The sequence below is a fragment of the Pan troglodytes genome, chromosome 20, assembly GCF_028858775.2.
Source record: "Pan troglodytes isolate AG18354 chromosome 20, NHGRI_mPanTro3-v2.0_pri, whole genome shotgun sequence".
Lineage (NCBI taxonomy): Eukaryota > Metazoa > Chordata > Mammalia > Primates > Hominidae > Pan > Pan troglodytes.
This window is the reverse complement of record NC_072418.2, coordinates 23,749,844-23,769,389: the sequence shown is the minus strand read 5'-3', so window position 1 is coordinate 23,769,389 and position 19,546 is coordinate 23,749,844. Positions and strand designations below refer to the sequence as shown.

Genomic DNA, 19,546 nt, shown 5'->3' with positions numbered 1-19,546 from the left:
AGGAGCTGAAAATGGATAAAAACACTTGGAAACTCTGTGACTTCAATGATGATTTTGCTTTTAATCTGTGTTGTTTGTCTTTGTATAGTCTGCAGATGTGGATCCTGACTCCTGCGAGAAGTAGCTCACTGTGACAAAGCTGCCTTTGCTTTTATCGATTTGCAAATCAGAGAAGGGGGACATGTTGGGAGCAGGCCTCCCAAAATCTGGCCATATACTGGCCCCAAAACTGGCCATAAACAAAATCTCTGCAGCACTATAACATGTTTGTAATGGCCCTAAAGCCCATGCTGGAAGGTTGTGGGTTTACGAGAATGAGGGCAAGGAACACCTGGCCTGCCCAGGGTGGAAAACTGCTTAAAGGCATTCTTAAGCCACAAACGATAGCATGAGCAATCTGTGCCTTAAGGACATGTTCCTGCTGCAGTTAACTAGCCCAACCTGTTCCTTTAATTTGGCCCATTCCTTCACCTCCCATAAGGGATACTTTTAGTTAATTTAATATCTATGGAAACAATGCTAATGACTGGTTTGCTGTTATTAAATATGTGGGTAAATCTCTCTTTGGGTCTCTCAGCCCTGAAGTCTGTGAGACCCCTGATTTCCCACTTCACACGTCTATATTTCTGTGTGTGTGTCTTTAATTCCTCTAGCGCCACTGGGTTAGGGTCTCCCCAACCGAGCTGGTCTTGGCAAAGGCAGGTGGATCACCTGAGGTCAGGAGTTTGAGACCAGCATGGCCAACATGATGAAACCCCATCTCTACTGAAATTACAAAAAATTAGCTGGATGTGGTTGCAGGAGCCTATAACCCAGCTACTCGGGAGACTGAGGCAGAAGAATCGCTTGAACCTGGGTGGTGGAGGTTGCAGTGAGCTGAGATCATGCCACTGCACTTCAGCCTGGGCAATGAGCAACACTCCATCTCAAAATAAATAAATAAACAAACAAACAAACATAAATAAAAAATAAATTAAGTGTGTGTGTTTGCATGTGTTGGGGGGTGACTATTCTAAATTATTAAAATAGGTTATGACATTTTTCTTTTGACAAACATATAAACATGAGAAAACAATCAAAACTGCATGTTTTCTGCTATCCCATGGGCCATTTAAACATTTACACAGAAATTTTACTGAATTGTCCCTTATAACACATGTTTTCTTAAAGTAGAAAAGCTTTCTGATGTAAGAAATCTGCTGTTATACCAGTAGCTAAAAGGATATAAGGAAATGTTTCTCTCATGGGACATTTCTGAAAAAGTCTCCAATGATAAAAATACTTATTTCACTAGGCAAGTTTTCAAAATGTTAAACAAGGTATAATGGATACAATAGTAGGAGAAAAGCTAACTAAATTGACTGGATTGCTTTTATAATTGCAGATTGATGACAATCATATACACTTGGAGTGAAAAAAAAGTGTTGACCCTCATAAAATAGTCACTGGAAGGCCTATGCACCTAAAAATAGATCCTCTTGTATCTTCTGTTACTGAAGTCTAGTATGACTAAATGCAGCAAGATTTTAATGCATTATGATGAAGCATATTTTCACCAGGTAAAGAAAGCCTTTTAACAGTCTACTGACTGAGGACAGTAAGTCTTTATAATCTACAACCCAGAGATTAAATCTGCTTGCCATCTACACTGCAGTAAGACTTCAGGACCTTGAACCTTGGGTTCATAATCTCACAACTCAGAAGCAGACCTCCAAACTCTTACAATTTTATACCCATTGGAGATCTTAAGGTAAAGCTAACTAGGAATGTTTCTCCTCAAAAGGAGATGTCATCCTTGATGTAGATTGCTATTTTCACAAAATCAAAAATCAAGACATTTCTGCTATCATGACACTCTTAGTTCACTGTTTTTTGTTTGTCTGTTTTTTTTGCCTCTGCAAACAAAAGAAATAAAAGGCTGGCACAGTGGCTCATGCCTGTAATCCCAGCATTTTGGGAGGCTGAGGCGGGTGGATCACCTTAGGTCAGAAGTTGAAGACCAGCCTGACCAACATGGAGAAACCCCAACTCTATTAAAAATACAAAATCAGCTGGGTGTGGTGGCATGTGCCTGTAATCCCAGCTACTCAGGAGGCTGAGGCAGGAGAATTACTTGAACCCAGGAGGCAGAGGTTGCAGTGAGCTGAGATCGTGCCATTGCACTTCAGCCTGGGCAACAAGAGTGAAACTATGTCTCAAAAAGAAAAAAAAAAGAAAAAGAAAAAAAAAAGAAAAAGAAAAAGAAAAAGAAAAAAGGGATCTCTTGTGTTCACTCATGGGTTTTATTTTTATATGTAGAGGATTTTGCAGTCAACCTTATCTATGAACAAACTTATGCCTTGATAGATTAAAGATAAAGGGCCAATGTGGGTGAGACATTTTAATGGGACATTTGTTGCTTCATAACATCAGAAACAGAATATTGGTCCATTGCTCTTAACTTACTTTACAAGTTAAAGAGAACTTATTCAGAATAGGATAAAGAGCATTGCCAGGAGGCCATTGTTCTTCTGAATGAGCACACTTGGTAGGTTATTTTTTTCCATGGTTTAGAGTAAATGAGACAATGGTTAGAAATTTATTCCCCATAATAGGGCTCTATAGCAGATTCTAGTCTAAGAATTATGGATACACTATTGTAGAAAGTAAAAAGTTTCCTCTTCAAAGTTTCCCTCCTTGTTAAAGAATAATTTGTAAGTATTAAAAGTAATAGTTTCTTTTAAAGACTAACTTCCTTCACGCCTCCTTGCTTTGTGCTAATAACTCTTTGTTAAGCCCTATCCTATGTAGCTGCTAGACATGCTCACAGGCACATAGTACATTCTATGTCCTTGTACCTTAACCAAGATATTTGTGCTGGACATGTTCACAGGCATGTTCCAGCTCGCAGCCTATGCCCCTTCCCTATTTGGCATAAACAACTTCCTCCTTTCCTTTGTTCTCCCTTGCCTTTACCTATTTAGGAAATTTTTAAATTATTAGCCAGTTGGGTTAGCTTAGATTGTGTGGTCCAGCTCCATCTAATGGAGACAGGATGCAGTAGCAGGGATAAGCTGCATAAGGGATAAAAGTTGTTTCCCTCCTTTGTTCAGGTGTGCTCTTGCCATTGTTCCATCTGGGGAGCACACTTTCTGCAGAAAGTAAAATTGCCTTGCTGAGACAATTTTTTTTTCTGAATGTTAATTTTTCCTTGCAGTACCAAGGAACAAGTATTCTGTTTCTAAATAAACATTTTACTTATAACATTTATAGACTTTAAATTTTCCTCCTAAGTTTGTCCTAAATAATAGAATTTCTCTAGATTACTTACTGGATAAACAGAGAAGTATCTGTGCAGTTGCTAATACTTGCAGTTGCATGTGGAGAAATACATTGAGTATTACAGAGATTCGGTTGTAGGGGATTAATGAACAGTCTGCCTGGTTGAAATGAGTAGGCCATTTGTCTAGTTAACTATTTGATCTATTTAATTTCAGTTGGTTGTTCATGGGAACCCTGGCCAAAAAGCATACTTAAAAGTTGTGGTATTATTCTTCTGATAAAAATTGCTTCCCTCCTTTGTTCAGGTGTGCTCTCGCCAGTCAAACCACCATGGAGAAACCCCATCTTTACTAAAAATACAAAATTAGCTGGGTGTGGTGCTGTGATAGTCAAAATAGTGTCTCCCTTTTGCAGTGTATTCTCTCAAAAGTTATAAATATTTGCATGTAGTCATCTCTAGAATATCAAATGGTCTCTCTCTCTCTTTTTTTTTTTTTTTTTTTGAGATGGAGTCTTGTTCTGCCACCCAGACTGGAGTGCAGTGGCTTGATCTTGAACTCCTGACCTTGTGATTCACCCACCTCAGCCTCCCAAAGTGCTGGGATTATAGGCACGAGCCACCACACCCAGCCCGAATGGTTTCTCTTTAACTGGCATTAAAAAAAACTCAAAGACATATGTGACCATGAGGACACCATAACCTATGAATGACATTATAAGGACAAAAACCCAAAATAATAAAAACTGAGAGTGGCAATAAGACCCCTGAGTTTTGGTCACACTTTGACCTATGTGAGAACTTAACCTAAAGGAGAAAATGTTTTAAACAAAATTATTGAAGGCCATCATTCTGGACCAACCTTGTGCACTAGGCCCAAACAGACCAAACCAAACCAAATGGAGTCACTCATGGTAAATGTGACACAATCAAACTGAAAATTTAAGGAAATAGGAAGATCTTTACGATCTACAGGCCAGGTTTTGATTTTCTTTTGTAAACAGCAGATTTGAACACAAGGAGGTCCCCTCTACTGTAATCCTTTAAAAAACTAATAACCTGAAGTCTTTGTTTCCACTTTTCAAAATCCACAGTTCTGCTATTTTAAAGTAGAATTTGAGACTAATTAAGTACTTTTTGTTGTTGTTGTTGTTTTTGACATGGAGTTTCACTCTTATCACCCACGCTGGAGTGCAATGACACAATCTCAGCTCACTATAACCTCTGCCTCCTGGGTTCAAGGGATTCTCCTGCCTCAGCCTCCTGAGTACCTGGGATTAGAGGTGCCCACCACAATGCCCAGCTAAGTTTTGTATTTTCAGTAGAGATGGGGTTTCACCATGTTGGCCAGGCTGGTCTCAAACTCCTGACCTCAGGTGATCTGCCTGCCTCAGACTCCTAAAGTGCTGGGATTACAGGCATGAGCTACCACGCCCAGCCTAAATAAGTACATTTTTTTATGGTGACAGAGGGATATCATTATCTAAAGTTCTGGTCTATTTCTCAACATTGAGAAGATGTCCAAAAGCGAAAAATTATTAAATTATAGCCTAAAGCTGTTTTCTATTGTGTTTAATTTTGGTTAATAGGTTTTTTAATATAAAGTAAATGGAAACCTAATTGGATATGTAAATAGACTGTAATCCATTTTTGTACCAAATGCTGTGTTGTTGCCAATAAGAGGACATCAACTGTTCAAACCATGTTCAAATAAGGCAAATTCCTGGCTTTAATCAATCTTGCTGTTTCTGTACCTCACTTTCATTATCTGAATGTCACTTTGCTTTGTCTGTCCATAAATATTTTTCTACCATGTGGCTGTGCTGGAGTCTCACTGAGCCTACTGTGGATCCACAGTCTGCCTGATTTGTAAATTATTCATTGCTCACTTAAACTCTGTTAAATTTAATTTTATTTCTCTAAAGTTTTTTTTCTTTTAAAAGTTTTCCAATTTTTTCTATGATGAAAAATATATAATGTGTTGTTTGGCTTTTTTTTTTTTTTTTTTTTTTTTTTGAGATGGAGTTTCACTCTTGTTGCCCAAGCTGGAGTGCAATGGCAGGATCTTGGTTCACTGCAACCTCAGCCTCCCGGGTTCAAGTAATTCTCCTGCCTCAGCCTCCTGAGTAGCTGGGTTACAGGCACTTGCCACTAAGCCTGGCTGATTTTTTGTATTTTTAGTAGAAACGAGCTTTCACCATGTTAGCCAGGCTGGTCTCAAACTCCTGACCTCAGGTGATCCACCCACCTCAGCCACCCAAAGTGCCGGGATTACAGGTGTGAGCCACTGTGCCCGGCCCAAATTTTTTCTATGATGAAAAATATATAATGCGTTGCTGGGCTTTGATTTTTTTTTTTTTTTTGGAGGTGGAGCTTTGCTCTTGCCACCCATGTTAGACTTCAATGGCAGGATCTCCACTCACTGCAACCTCTGCCTCCTGGGTTCAAATGATTCTCCTTCCTCAGCCTCCCAAGTAGCTGGGTGTACAGGTGAGCACCACCATGTCCAGATAATTTTGTATTTCTAGTAGAGATGGGGTTTCTCCATGATTGGCCAGGATGGTCTCGAACTCCTCACCTCAGGTGATCCACCCACCTTGGCATCTCCAAGTGCTGGGATTACAGGCATAAGCCACGATGCCCTGCCAGCTTTGATTTCATAAACTCAATCCTTAGCTATTTTTCCAAATTATTGTATGTCCTTTCAAATTGCTTCTGTAATTTATTGCATTTATTTATTTATTTTGAGACAGGGTCTCACTCTATTACCCAGGCTGAAGTGTAATGGTGTAACCCATCATGGCTCACTGCAGCCCTGACCTTCCAGGCTCCAGCAATCTTCCTGCCCCAGCCAACTGAGTAGCTGGGACTACAGACATGCACCATTATGCCTGGCTAATTTAAACTTTTTTTTTTTCATGGAGACAAGATTTTACCATGTTGCCAAAGCTGCACTTGAACTCCTGAGCTCACGTGATTCTCCCATTTCAGCCTCTTAAAGTACTATGATTACAGGTTTAAGCCACCGTCTGCTTCTGGAATTTCTTGAGAGAATTATTCTCAATAATAAACAGTACTATATGGGCACGAATCTAAAGAACATCTGTCCTCTATTGTAGAAGTTCCACTCATCAGGATTTCAAAGGACTAGGGCAGATTCTGTAATATTGTTATTTATGGTGGTGCATGGGTTTTGAAGTCAGACAGAATTTATTCTGAATCTCAGCTCAGCCACTTAGTAGCCGTTAGTCTTTGGACAAGTTTCTTTCTGTGGAAGAGTTCTATAAACCACATACATTAAAAAGGGCAGAATAATAATGATTACCAAAATGGTAGCAATTTTTCATCCTCCTGTATTCTTGCCCATTGCCAGGCGCTTTTACAGTTGTTCCATTGAGATCCAGAATCTGTTTTCTGAACACTAGATCTGGCGGGTCGTACTTGCTCAGGGCAGTAGAAACCTGTGGACATGACAGTGGGCTAGTTTGGGGCCCAGGCTCAAATGGTCTTGAATCCTTCTGTTTTTATTTCAGAATGCTGCCATCTCCATGGGAAAAACCCATGTTGGCCAGTCAGAGAATAAGATACCATGGAAAGGAGAAAAAAGTTGCCCCTGTTGACAGCCCCAGAAGCAGAAGCTCACTCCCAGAAACACAGCTGCTTAGTCAATAAGCAGCTGATGATACATGTCTAAAAATGCTCAGCTGAGACTAGAGAAATGGCCCCACTGAGCGCAGCCCAAATGGCTGACAATTTCAATTACGAGCTAAAGTTTTGGATGGTTTGTTATGCTGCAATAGCTAACTAACACATGCACCCAGTGCAGACAGGACGCCAGGATTTAATGACAGATTCAGTACTACTTACCTTCGCACAGTGGACACCCTAAAGGTACTATTTTTTCCTCTGATTCAGAGTTGGATGTCTTGTAAGGTAATATTGAGTAATGCAGAAATACATGTAGACATTGTATGCATGTGATTGGTGTCTATACCCACACAGTCCCTCATACCACAGGAGAAAATAGACAACCACAGCCTGACCATTAGGGCCAAGGCCAAATAGCAAGATAAGCTTGCCTTTAATCTATTTTTTTTTCATATCTAAAAATTGGAGGTCAAGAGTGTGGACGGGTCTGAAGACATAGGGTTCTCTTCTCCTTTGGCCCCATCATCCTTTGTTCACTGTCTGATCTCTAGAAGGAAGGAGGGCAACAGGTGGTCAGCAGTGGTTTACCTATGGTTATTTTATTCCTGTTGCCCTCTGCTCTTTTTTTTTTTTGTTGTTGAGGCGGAGTCTCACTCTGCCACCCAGGCTGGAGTGCAGTGACCCGATCTTGGCTCACTGCAACCTCTGCCTTCCAGGTTCAAGCGATTCTTCTGCCTCCCGAGTAGCTGGGATTACAGGCATGCGCCACCACGCCCAGCTAATTTTTGTATTTCTAGTAGAGACGGGGTTTCGCCATGTTGGTCAGGCTGGTCTCGAACTCCTGACCTCGTGAGCCGCCCACCTCCGCCTCCCAAAGTGCTGGGATTACAGGCGTGAGCCACTCCGCCCGGCCTGCCCTCTGCTCTATCTATGGCCACTGTCTGTTCTACCCCCAGAACCGAAGAGAGATGTTGGTAGGGAGAGGCTCTCTCCTCACCTCTGGCAGAAAAGGGATGTTCAGGTCGTTCACCCTCCTGATGTCAGAGCTGCACTTCAATGTAGCAGCTATTGGCCCTGTGTTGCTACTGGGTGCCTGGAATGTGCCTGGTCTGAACTGCGATGTGCTAGAAAGGTAAAATACGAGTTAGTTTCAAAGGTTTAGTTCCATATATATAGACACACTTCATTAATAATTACATATTTCTCACATATTAAAATGACAATATTTTGGATATATTGGGTTAAATTGTTACAATCAATTTCACCTGTTCTTTGTTTCTTTTTAAAAACAGAGCTAAACTCTTTTTAAAGTTTGGCTACAAATTAGCCGGGCGTGGTGGCCAGCGCCTTTTATCTCAGCTACTTGGGAGGCTGAGGCAGGAGAATTGCTTGAACCCGGGAGGCAGAGGTTGCAGTGAGCAGAAATCGCGCCATTGCACTCCAGCCCAGGCAACAGTGTGAGACTCCGTCTAAAAAAAATAAAAATATAAAATAAAGTTTGGCTACTAGAAAATTTAAAATTTACATGTGGCTCACATTTTATGATTTTATTTTATTTATTTATTTTTTTTTTTGAGACAGAGTTTCACTCTTGTTGTCCATACTGGAGTGCAGTGGCGTGATCTCCTCTCACTGCAACCTCCACCTCCCAGGATCAAGCGATTCTCCTGCCCCAGCCTCCCAAGTAGCTGGGATTACAGGCGCCTGCCACCATGCCCAGCTAATTTTTTTTGTATTGTTTTAGAGACGGGGTTTCACCATGTTGGCCAGACTGGTCTCGAACTCTGGACCTCAGATGATCCACCCTCCTCGGCCTCCCGAAGTACTGGGATTACAGGCGTGAGGTACAGCGCCCAACTTGTGGCTCACATTTTATTTCAGAGAATTGCCTCCTTTTTAAAATCTCAGGCTGCCTGCTCAAAGGACCAGAAGTCAGGAAGGTCACAAAATATAAAATTTTAGAACAATTGGGCCGGGCGCAGTGGCTCATGCCTGTAATCCCAGCATTTTGGGAGGCCGAGGCGGGAGGATCACCTGACGTCTGGAGTTTGAGACCAGCCTGACCAACATGGAGAAACCCCGTCTCTACTAAAAATACAAAAAAATTAGCCGGGCATGGTGGCGCATGCCTGTAATCTCAGCTACGTGGGAGGCTGAGGCAGGAGAATCGCTTGAACCCGCGAGGTGGAGGTTGCGATGAGCCAAGATTGCGCCATTGCACTCCAGCCTGGGCAACAAGAGTGAAACTCAATCTCAAAAAAAAAATTTTTTTTTAGAACAATTGGGTTATTATATTCTTTTCATTTGTGAATAGCCATATAGCATATTATTTATAAGGGCATATGACCTTATACACAAGATTAAAGGCAAACACCCTCTCGGGTGGGCCTAGCTCAGCTCAGGGAGGAAGACTTGCCTGAAAAGCCTGCAGCATAGGCTGTCACACTTCATTCAGCCCAGCATCTGATCATATCCTCCGTCACTCAGGGCCTGAAGGGGCGGGTTTTAACATTATCCAATCAGGGACTCTGAGCTGGGGACAGTTCCCTCAGACACGCAGCTGGACCGGACAGGGCGGCTTCCGGGTTTGGCGCGGCCTTTGTCTCTTGCTGCAGTCGGAGCTCCGGGTCTCGTCTTCACTGCTGTTTGTCCTCTGCTCCTAGAGGCCCAGACTCTGTGGCTCTGTGACCTGCAGGTATTGGGAGATCCACAGCTAAGACTCCAGGACCCTCTGGAAGCCTAGAAATGGTGAGAGTGCCGTCCGACATCCCGAGAGAGGGGAAGGGCTGGTTGAAACCTGTGGGAAGTGGCTGTGGCGGGACTCAGGACTCCCCGCAGTCATCTCTACAATCTGCGCTCCGAGTTCTCCTTGCCTAGCTCGGCCTCAGTCCCCTTCAGCCATAAGATGGCGGCTGCGCCGACAGCCGGGCCCCCGGGCGTCCTGTCTCTTCCCTGCGCAGTGACTGTGCCCTGGCCTGCAGCCCTCTCTGGGCGGCTCTGCACCGGCAGCGCCGCGCCTCTCCCAGATTGTGCAGGGACCATGGGAGGGTGGTCAGGGGAGAATCCTGACTTGGGGTCGGGTTCATGAATGGGAAGAGCTTTGGTCTGTGGGGTTCCCGGTTCCTATTTTCTCCTATTAAAAATCTGTGGCAGTCATCGCAAAAAATATTAAAGAATTTAATCAAAGAATGATTCAATTGTAGAGCACAAAAGTATGTTTTGTAGTTTGTGGTTCATGGGAGGAGCTTGAAGGAAAGACTTTTTATAAGGTGCATGATGAAGAAAACTATATTTAATAATCGGTTAGGTACATTTACGTAGCTGTTGCTGTTAAGTAGAAACCCGGGGACTAGAGCCTCCTCAGTGTAATTGCCTGCCACTTAATTATTCTCACACTCCACAGGGGACTGATTTTCCCCTGCATTTTTCACATGCGTTCCAAGCGGGGTCTCAAGTGTACCTCCCAGCCCCATTCCTCCAGCCTAACTCTGGCCTGCAGTTAGATTTAAACTGCAAATAAACTAAAATACTAAATTTCTAGTTCCTTCTGACATTTCCAAATGCCAGCTTGCCTTTCCTAATTCACATTCTCAACTGTTTTTCCTTTAGTGTACATTTTTGATACTGTATTTTAATCATTTTTTGACAAAGCATTGGATGGCACTTAAAATTGTTTTCTGGTTGAAAATATTTCTCATGAGAAGAAAGCAAAAAATAATTCCCTGACACTGTATTTTATGAAATTTCTATGGCTTTTTTTTTTTTAATCTTCCTTAGGCACAGAAATCTTATCAGAATGTTTGTTTTCAGGTGAAGGTTTTTCTTTGGAAACTTTACGGAGTGATGTGTCTTCAGCCACCCTTCAGTTTTTTCCTGGTCCTGGGTTTCAGTACTGTCTGGAGTAAACCAAGATACACATCATGACTTTTTCTGCTAGAGTGTCTAGTGAATATCAGCTCCTGGGTCATTTTCTCCCTGAGGACAACCTGAGGTATGGAGTGTAGCTTCTCAAGGGAGCAGGTGGATGCCCTGGGGCTGAGAGGCATCTCCTGGCATACTCTTCCTTTGAAAAGCTAACCCCTTGAGACATTAAGATTGTCTTCACCCAACCCAGCTTCCATTTCTTGGAGACACAGTGCTGGTCAGCCAATCAGATGCTGGTATTGAGGGGAAAACACAGAAATAATTTCTGCCCCCTGAATTCTCTAAATTTTGTGGAAAAAAAAAAGTATCCCAAAAGACAAAGAAAAACCTGACCCAAGTGAGATGGCGCAAGAACTTACAAAGTAAAATGCACCTGGGGCATAGTGTAATGTCTCCTGAGAGGGTGGTTATTGAGCACTTAAGGTGAGCAGAATGGGATGGGTGAATATCAGTCAGACACATCTGTTTTCTTTCTTTTCTTTTTTTTTTTTTTGAGGTGGAGTTTCACTCTTGTTGCCCAGGCTGGAGTGCAATGGCACGATCTCGGGTCACCGCAACCTCCGCCTCCCAGGTTCAAGCGATTCTCCTGCCTCAGCCACCCGAGTAGCTGGGATTACAGGCATGTGCCACCACACCCAGCTAATGTTTTTGTATTTTTAGTAGAGATGGGGTTTCTCCATGTTGGTCAGGCTGGTCTCAAACTCCAGACCTCAGGTGATCCGCCCGCCTCGGCCTCCCAAAGTGCTGGGAATACAGGCATGAGCCACCGCGCCCGGTCTAGACACATCTGTTTTCTAATTAGCACTACCACTCCCTGGGTTTGTCACCTTGAAAAGATTTGTTCACTTATGTTGACTTCCATTATTTAACTGTAAATTGCATTTTATTAATAGGACTTGGAAGGTAAGAAAATATTAACAAAGGGCATAAAAGAGGTAGATTTCAGAAAAAATTAATATTAATCATGTATTTTATTTGTGAGAAATTCTCATTTAAGTTTTCCTTTCTTAGAGTAAGTTTAGGAATTTTCTCAGATGTATTTTTTGTGAATATATATATAATCAAATATATATGTATTTATATTTATATTTAATATGGACTCTTGCTCTTGTTGCCCAGGCTGGAGTGCAATGGCACAATCTTGGCTCACTGCAACCTCTGCCTCCCGGGTTCAAGCAATTCTTCTGCCTCAGCCTCCCGAGTAGCTAGAATTACAGGTGGGCATGCCACCATGCCCAGCTAATTTTTGTATTTTTTGTAGAGAACGGGGTTTCTCCATGTTGGCCAGGCTGGTCTCAAATTCCTGATCTCAAGTGATCCACCCGCCATGGCCTCCCAAAGTGTTGGGATTATAGGCATGAGCCACCGCGCCCAGCCTATTTTATGAGATTTTGGTGCACCCATCACCAGAGCATTATACACTGCACCAAATTTGTAGTCTTTTATCCCTCATCCCCCTTCCACTCTTCCCCTCAAATCCCCAAAGTCCATTGTATCATTCTTATGCCTTTGCATCCTCATAGCTTAGCTCCCACATATCAGAACATACCATGTTTGGTTTTCAACTCCTGAGATACTTTGCTTAGAATAATAGTCTCTAGTCTCATCCAGGTTACTGCAAATGCTGTTAATTCATTTCTTATGGCTGTGTAGTATTCCATTGTATATATATACCACAGTTTCTTTATCCATTCATTGATTGATGAGGATTTGGGTTGGTTCCATGATTTTGCTATTGTGAAATGTGCCACTATGAACATGCGTGTGCAAGTACATTTTTCGAATAATGACTTCTTTTCCTCTGGGTAGATACCCAATTGTGGGATTGCTGGATCAAATGGTAATTCTACTTTTAGTTCTTTAAGGAATCTCCACATTGTTTTCCATAGTGGCTTTTCTAGTTTACATTCCCACCAGCAATGTAGAAGTGTTCCCTGTTCACCACGTCCATGCCAACATCTACTGTTTCTTGATTTTTTGATCATGGCCATTCTTGCAGGAGTAAGGTGGTATCGCATTGTGGTTTTGATTTGCATTTCCCTGATCATTAGTGATGTTGAGGATTTTTTCATATGTTTGTTGGCCATTTGTATACCTTCTTTTGAGAATTGTTTATTCATATCCTTAGTCCACTTTTTGATGGGATTGTTTGTTTTGTACTGATTTGTTTGGGTTTGTTGTAGACTCTAGATATTAGTCCTTTGTCAGATGTAAAGATTGTGAAGATTTTTTCTCACTCTATGTGTTGTCTGTTTACTCTGCTGACTGTTCTTTTTGCCGTGTAAAAACTATTTAATTTAATTAGGTCCCTGATATTCATCTTTGTTTTTATTGCATTTGCTTTTGAGTTCTTGGTCATGAAATCCTTGCCTAATCCAATGTCTAGAAGGGTTTTTCCAATGTTATGTTTTATAATTTTTATAGTTTCCGATCTTAGGTTTAAGTCCTTAATCCATCTTGAGTTGATTTTTGTATAAGATGAGAGATGAGGATCCAGTTTCATTCTCCTACATATGGCTAGCCAATTATCCCAGTACCATTTGTTGAAAAGGGTGTCCTTTCCCCACTTTATGTTTTTGTTTGCTTTGCTGAAGATCAGTTGGCTGTAAGTATTTGGGTTTATTTCTGGGTTCTCTATTCTGTTCCATTGGTCTATGTGCCTATTTTTAAACCAGTAACATGCTGTTTTGGTGACTATGGCCTTATAGTGTAGTTTGAAATCAGGTAATGTTATGCCTCCAGATTTGTTCTTTTTGCTTAGCCTTGTTTTGGCTACGCAGGCTCTTTTTTGTTCCATATGAATTTTGGAATTTTTTTTAATTCTGTGAAGAATTATGGTGGTATTTTGATAAGGATTGCACTGAATTTGTAGATTGCTTTTGGCAGTATGGTCATTTTCACAATATTGATTCTACTTATCCATGAGCATGGGATTTGTTTCCATTTGTTTGTGCCATCTATGATTTCTTTCATCAGTGTCAGGTGTATTTTTTATGGCTTGGTAATTTCCAATAAAATTTCAAGGCTGTTTAAGAATGCTACCAAGAAAAAGAATAGGGGAAATGTCTTTCCCATTTTGGCTGTAGAAAATGAATACATTTTCACAAGAAAATGTGGTAGATAAGTGCTGAGTTACATAGATTCATGAAAGCATCAGCTCCTCTTTTTGCAGGGTAAATTTGTGACAGTGAATATCTCTGTTCAAATCCTGTTATCTTGATTTCTGAGTTTTAAGCTAAATTTTATTTGAAACTTGGTACCTCCTAGACATGTTTCCATACGACTAATTGTTTACTATATGACTTTTAATGGAAATAATAAAATAATGCATTTATTGTTTGAAAGGAATGGACACTTTTGCTTTTCTTATTGAGATATGAAATATAAGCACCCTAAAATTTTCTTCTCTTATGTCAACACTGTGTTTGAGAAACTGCTAGATTTATTTTTTTATTTTTTGAAATGGAATTTCTCTCTTATTGCCCAGGCTGGAGTGCAATGGCATGATCTTGGCTTACTGCAGCCTCTGCCTCCTGGGTTCAAACTATTCTCCTGCCTCAGTCTCTTGAGTAGCTGGAATTACAGGCATGCACCACCACACCTGGTTAATTTTGTATTTTTAGTAGAGACGGGGTTTCTGCATGTTGGTCAGGCTGGTCTCAAACTCCTGACCTCAGGTGATCTGCCTGCCTTGGCCTCCCAAAGTGCTGGGATTACAGGCGTGAGCCACTGCGCCCAGCCAAGAAACACTGGATTTTTTAAACACTTAAGTTTATTTTTTTTTTGAGATGGAGTCTTGCTCTGTAGCCAGGCTGGGGTACAGTGGTGCGATCTCAGCTCACTGCAAGGTCCGCCTCCCGGGTTCACACCATTCTCCTGCCTCAGCCTACCCAGTAGCTGGGACTACAAGTGCCCGCCACCACGCCCGACTAATTTTTTTTCTTGTATTTTTAGTAGAGACAATGTTTCACCGTGTTAGCCAGGATGGTCTCGATCTCCTGACCTTGTGATCCGCCCACCTCAGCTTCCCAAAGTGTTGGGATTACAGGCGTGAGCCACTGCGCCCGGCTAAACACTTAAGTTTCAAAGACCAAGTGAATAACTCTTGACATGGAAGTTAAAGCTTTAGCCCACTGGCTCAGAGCTAAGGCTAATATTGAGCCTGCAAAAAAATTTTATTAAAGGCCCAGTTAGTTTTTTCTGGGGAGTCTCCCCTGTAGATATCCCAGCCTGCTCACCCCAGCCATAGAAGTCTTTATCCTGAGAGAAGCTACAGAGCCCTGGAAAGCTGGGGACCCACAGGTGGATGCAGTTGATGTTAAAATGAAAGGGGATTGGGAGGGTCTTACTGAAGATGAAGTTGTTCTTGTTTTGAGGCAGTTTATAGACTTTGAAAATAAAACAAAGTTGAATTTACATAAAAATTTTGACTTCCAAAGAAATATTGCAACAGAAGTACCAACTACAAGGTCTTTAAGAATTGCAAAGTTCAGGCAGACAAAGGCTTCCTTTCCTAGGGAGGAACAAACAAGATTAGAAAGGAGGTGGAAGGGGAATGGCAAATGCAGGGTGAAAAAATGAGATTTTAGATCAGAGAATGTTTCACACTGAAGTCAGCCTGTTCTTTGGAGTTACATAAAATGGGATTGTAAAGTTCAGAAGCCTTGGGGAAAAAGACAAACTTAAGTAAAGTTTCCTTAAGAAGTATTTTATTTTCACCGCTGAAGTCAAATTCAACTGATTTTTCAATAAGAAAAAGAAAAAAATGTGCAGAGTCGGTGTCTGCTGTGTGATAGATAAGAAAAGAGAGCACCATCTAAGTCATAATGGGAAGGGTGTTTCTTTCGATAAACTGTTCCTGGAGAACACAAACAATGAAGAATTTTATTAATCACAGCTATTTATCTGGATTGTCTATGTGTGTCATCTTTCCCCACCTTTCTTTGTTCTATACATGTCTGCCATTTGACTTTTCCTGTGTTGTATCTTTTATAATAAACTGGTAAATATAACTACAGTATCTGCTGAGTTCTATGAGTAGCTTTATCAAATTATTGAACTTGAAAAAGGTTATGGGAGTCCCCAATTTTTAAACAGTAGCTCAGAAATGTAAATGGGCCCATGGAGTTTGTGTCTGGCATCTGCAGTAAGGACAGTGTGGGACTGAGTCAGGGCCTGTGCTGACACTGGGTGGTGTCAGAAATAAAATGTTAGACAATGAGTTAGTGTTAGAGAATTGCTTGGTTTTCAGTAAACTGCGGATTTGGTGCCAGAAAAAAGATATGGGGGCCTGACCTGGAATAAAACTCTGGATGTCTGGGAATGGGACGCTCTGCTCTCCTGTACACAGGCTGTCACACTGCCCATTGTCCTGTGATTTCAGTTCTCCCAGGGTGAGAGAGGACTGAAAAATTAGAGAATAGGATCTCTGGCCAGGTGCCGTGGCTCACGCCTGTAATCCTAGCACTTTGGGAGGCTGAGGCAGGTGGATTGCCTGAGCTCAGGAGTTCAAGACCAGCCTGGGCAACGTGGCAAAACCCCGTCCCTACTACAGATAGAAAAAATAAGCTGGGCATGGTGGTGCGTTCTTGTAATCTCAGCTATTGGGGAGGCTGAGGAAGGAGAATCACTTGAACCCGGGAGGCAGAGGTTGCAATAAGCCAAGATTGCGCCACTGCACTCCAGCCTGGGTGACAGAACTAGACTCTGTCTCAAAAGAAAAAAAAAAAAAAGAAAGAAAGAAAAAAAAAAAGAATATGAGCTCTGATGACAGACCCCCTTTTCCCACAGCTGCCACCACAGGATTCCCAGCCACTCACAAACATACCCATTAGACATTGACGTGTCCACACTTATTCCCAGGACTAGGCACCACCCTCAGGAATTTTACCACAGCATTTTTGATCCTGGTGTTTCTTGCTACAAACTCACAAACATGTCTACAAGTCTCCTGGCATATCCGCACCCCCAGACACTGAATCTGCACCAGCAACCTGTTTTCTCCACCAACCTAGGGTTCTGGACCACCTGTTCATAATCTCACCTGCCTGTATGAACAGAGAAATAAATTAGAGTACAGCCCCACCCAGGCACAAACCAGTCCTTCCATCTACATTGCACTCTCCCTTACCCATGGAGTTTTTTCCTTTTAACTTCTATTTTTGATTCATTGGTACATGTGCAGGTTCGTAATATAGGTAAAATCGTGTCATGAGTGTTTGGTGTGTAAATTATTTTTTCACTGAAGTACTAAGCATAGCACCAAATAGGTATTTTTTTCTAATTTTCTCTCTCTTTTCCTTTTTCCTTACCTTCCTTCCTTCCTTCCTTCCTTCCTTTTTCTTTTCTTTCTTTCTTTCTTTCCTTCTTTCTTTCTTTCTTTGTTTCCTTCTTTTTTCTTTTCTCTCTCTCTCTCACCTCCCTCCCTCCTTCCCCCTCCCCTCCCCATCCTCTCCCTTCCCTTCTCTTCCCTTTTTTTCTTTCAAGCCTTGCTCTGTCACCCTGGCTGGAATGCAGTGGCATGATCTTGGCTCACTGCAACTTCCGCCTCCCAGGTTCAAGCGATTCTCCTGCCTCCTGAGTGGCTGGGATTAGAGCTGTGCATCACCATGCCAGGCTAATTTCTGTATTTTTAGATGAGATGGGGTTTCACCATGTTGGCCAGACTGGTCTCGAACTCCTGACCTCAAGTGATTCACCTGCCTTGGTCTCCCAATGTGGTGGTGAGCCACAATGCCCACACCCTCTTTGTTTTTCCACCTTCCACCCTCAAGTAGGCCTCAGTTACTGTTGTTCCCCACTTTGTGTCCATGTGTTCTTATTATTTAACTCTTACTTATAAATGAGAACATGCATTTGGTTTTGCATTACTTTTCTTTTCTTTTCTTTTTTTTTTTTTTAAGATGAGTCTCACTCTGTCTCCCAGGCTGGAGTGCAGTGGCACGATCTCTGCTTACTGCAAGCTCCGCCTCCCGGATTCACACCATTCTCCTGCCTCAGCCTCCACAGTAGCTGGTACTACAGGCGCCCACCACCACGCCCAGCTAATTTTTTGTATTTTTATTAGAGATGGGGTTTCACCACATTAGCTGGGATGGTCTCGATCTCCTGACCTCGTGATCCACCCGCCTCGGCCTCCCAAAGTGCTGGGATTACAGGCGTGAGCCACCATGCCCAGCCTTCTCTTCTGCATTACTTTTCTAAGAACAATGGTCTCCAGCTCCATCCATGTTGCTGCACAGGATATAATGCTGTTCTTTTTTTTTTTTTTTTAAATGGCCGGAGAGTATTTCATGATGTTTATGTGCCATATTTTGTTTTTATTAGATCTTTTATTTTATTTTTCTTTGGAGACAGGGTCTCATTCTGTCACTCAGGCTGGAGTGCAGTGGTGCGATGACTGCTCATTGCAGCCTCAATCTCCTGGGCTTGAGCAGTCCTCCTACCTCAGCTTCCCAATTAGCTGGGACTGCAGGCATGCACCACCATGCCTGTCTAATGTTTCTTTTTGTATTTTTTTGTAGAGACGGGGTTTTGCCATGTTGCCCAGGCTGGTCTCAAACTTCTGAGCTCAGGCAATCAACTTGCCTCAGCCTCCCAAAGTGCTGGGATTACAGGTGTGAGCCACCTTGTCCGACCATACCATATGTTCTTTATTCAGTCTATTATTGATAGGCATTTAGATTGATTCCATGTCTTTGCTATTGTGAATAGTACTGCAATAAATATGCATGTGCATGTGTGTGTCTTTTTGAGAGACTAATTTATATTTCTTTGGGTATATACCAAGTTATGAGGTTGCTGGGTCAAATGGTAATTCTGCTTTTACTAAATTGGAATGCTTTTACTAAATTGGGTTCAATATGGAACCCCCATTCAATGGCTAGGAGATGAGAGCAGCAGAGATGGAAGAGAAATCTTACAAAATTCTGCTGAGAATATGCTTTTTTTCTTCATAATGCTCATGTTTCTCATGCCAAGAGTAGCTGTGCATTAGGGGTATTTTGAGAGAAATTCCTTTTAGGGGAATATTTTCTGGCTGACTTGATCAATCATATCTAATCTGAGTTTTTTCTCAAGATACATTTAACTTCTTTTTTCTCTCAATATAATTTTGCAATAGAATCAGACCGAGAGCTGTTTTTCTCTTCAATGCTTCAGATGTCTGTTTTAGAAGCCCTAATGCTATCCCTTGGTGTTGACAAAGAGGTGGGTTTTCACAGGGAGAACCATCCTATCTCTATCTGGACTCATGCTGGAAATCCAGCAGTATTTTTTTCAAGTCACCATAATAAATTGAAACTGAGGCTGAAACACCACTCCCATTCCCATTATTATGAAGGTGCAATTCTACCCCCAAATCCTGTAGGCTCTCCTGTACCATAGTCTTCAGTCTCTGATGAGGTACTGGAGTGCTGCTGTGGCAATTGGGGTTCACTTAAGATGTAAGCTGCCAGCTGTGAGCTCTGTGCTTTGGGCTGTGCCTCATTGGCAGATGGTAGGGGTCAAGAGAGGACACTAGCCATAAGTAGAGGGCAAGCAGGAGTGCTGTAGCTGAGTGCTCAGAACATAGAGAGCCATTGCTTTAAAGTGTAAATAACCAAAAAGATAGCACCCTATTCAACCATTGTAGTAGGAGACTGAGAGTCTACCTTCAGCAGGCACCTGGCGTCAAGTTGCAAAACTACCTCCTGTCATGAAGATGTGAAAAGTTTA

General features: G+C 42.0%; 1 protein-coding gene across 4 annotated transcripts in view; it reads left to right on the top strand.

Annotated features, from left to right (window-relative positions):
• Positions 1-9,428: 9,428 nt before the first annotated feature.
• The window catches only part of ZNF708 (zinc finger protein 708), a 42,607-nt gene continuing 32,489 nt past the window's right edge, over positions 9,429-19,546 (top strand). For 2 of the 4 annotated variants that reach the window (XR_010153781.1, XM_063801445.1), the window contains exons 1-2: positions 9,429-9,655; positions 10,718-10,898. Coding sequence is in view for 1 of the 4 variants with exons in the window: in XM_524178.9 (XP_524178.4) it covers positions 9,653-9,655 (3 nt within the window). In the remaining 3 variants the exon portion in view is untranslated. The remainder of the gene's footprint in view (positions 9,656-10,717; positions 10,899-19,546) is intronic. The other 2 variants (XR_010153780.1, XM_524178.9) reach the window with 1 other exon arrangement.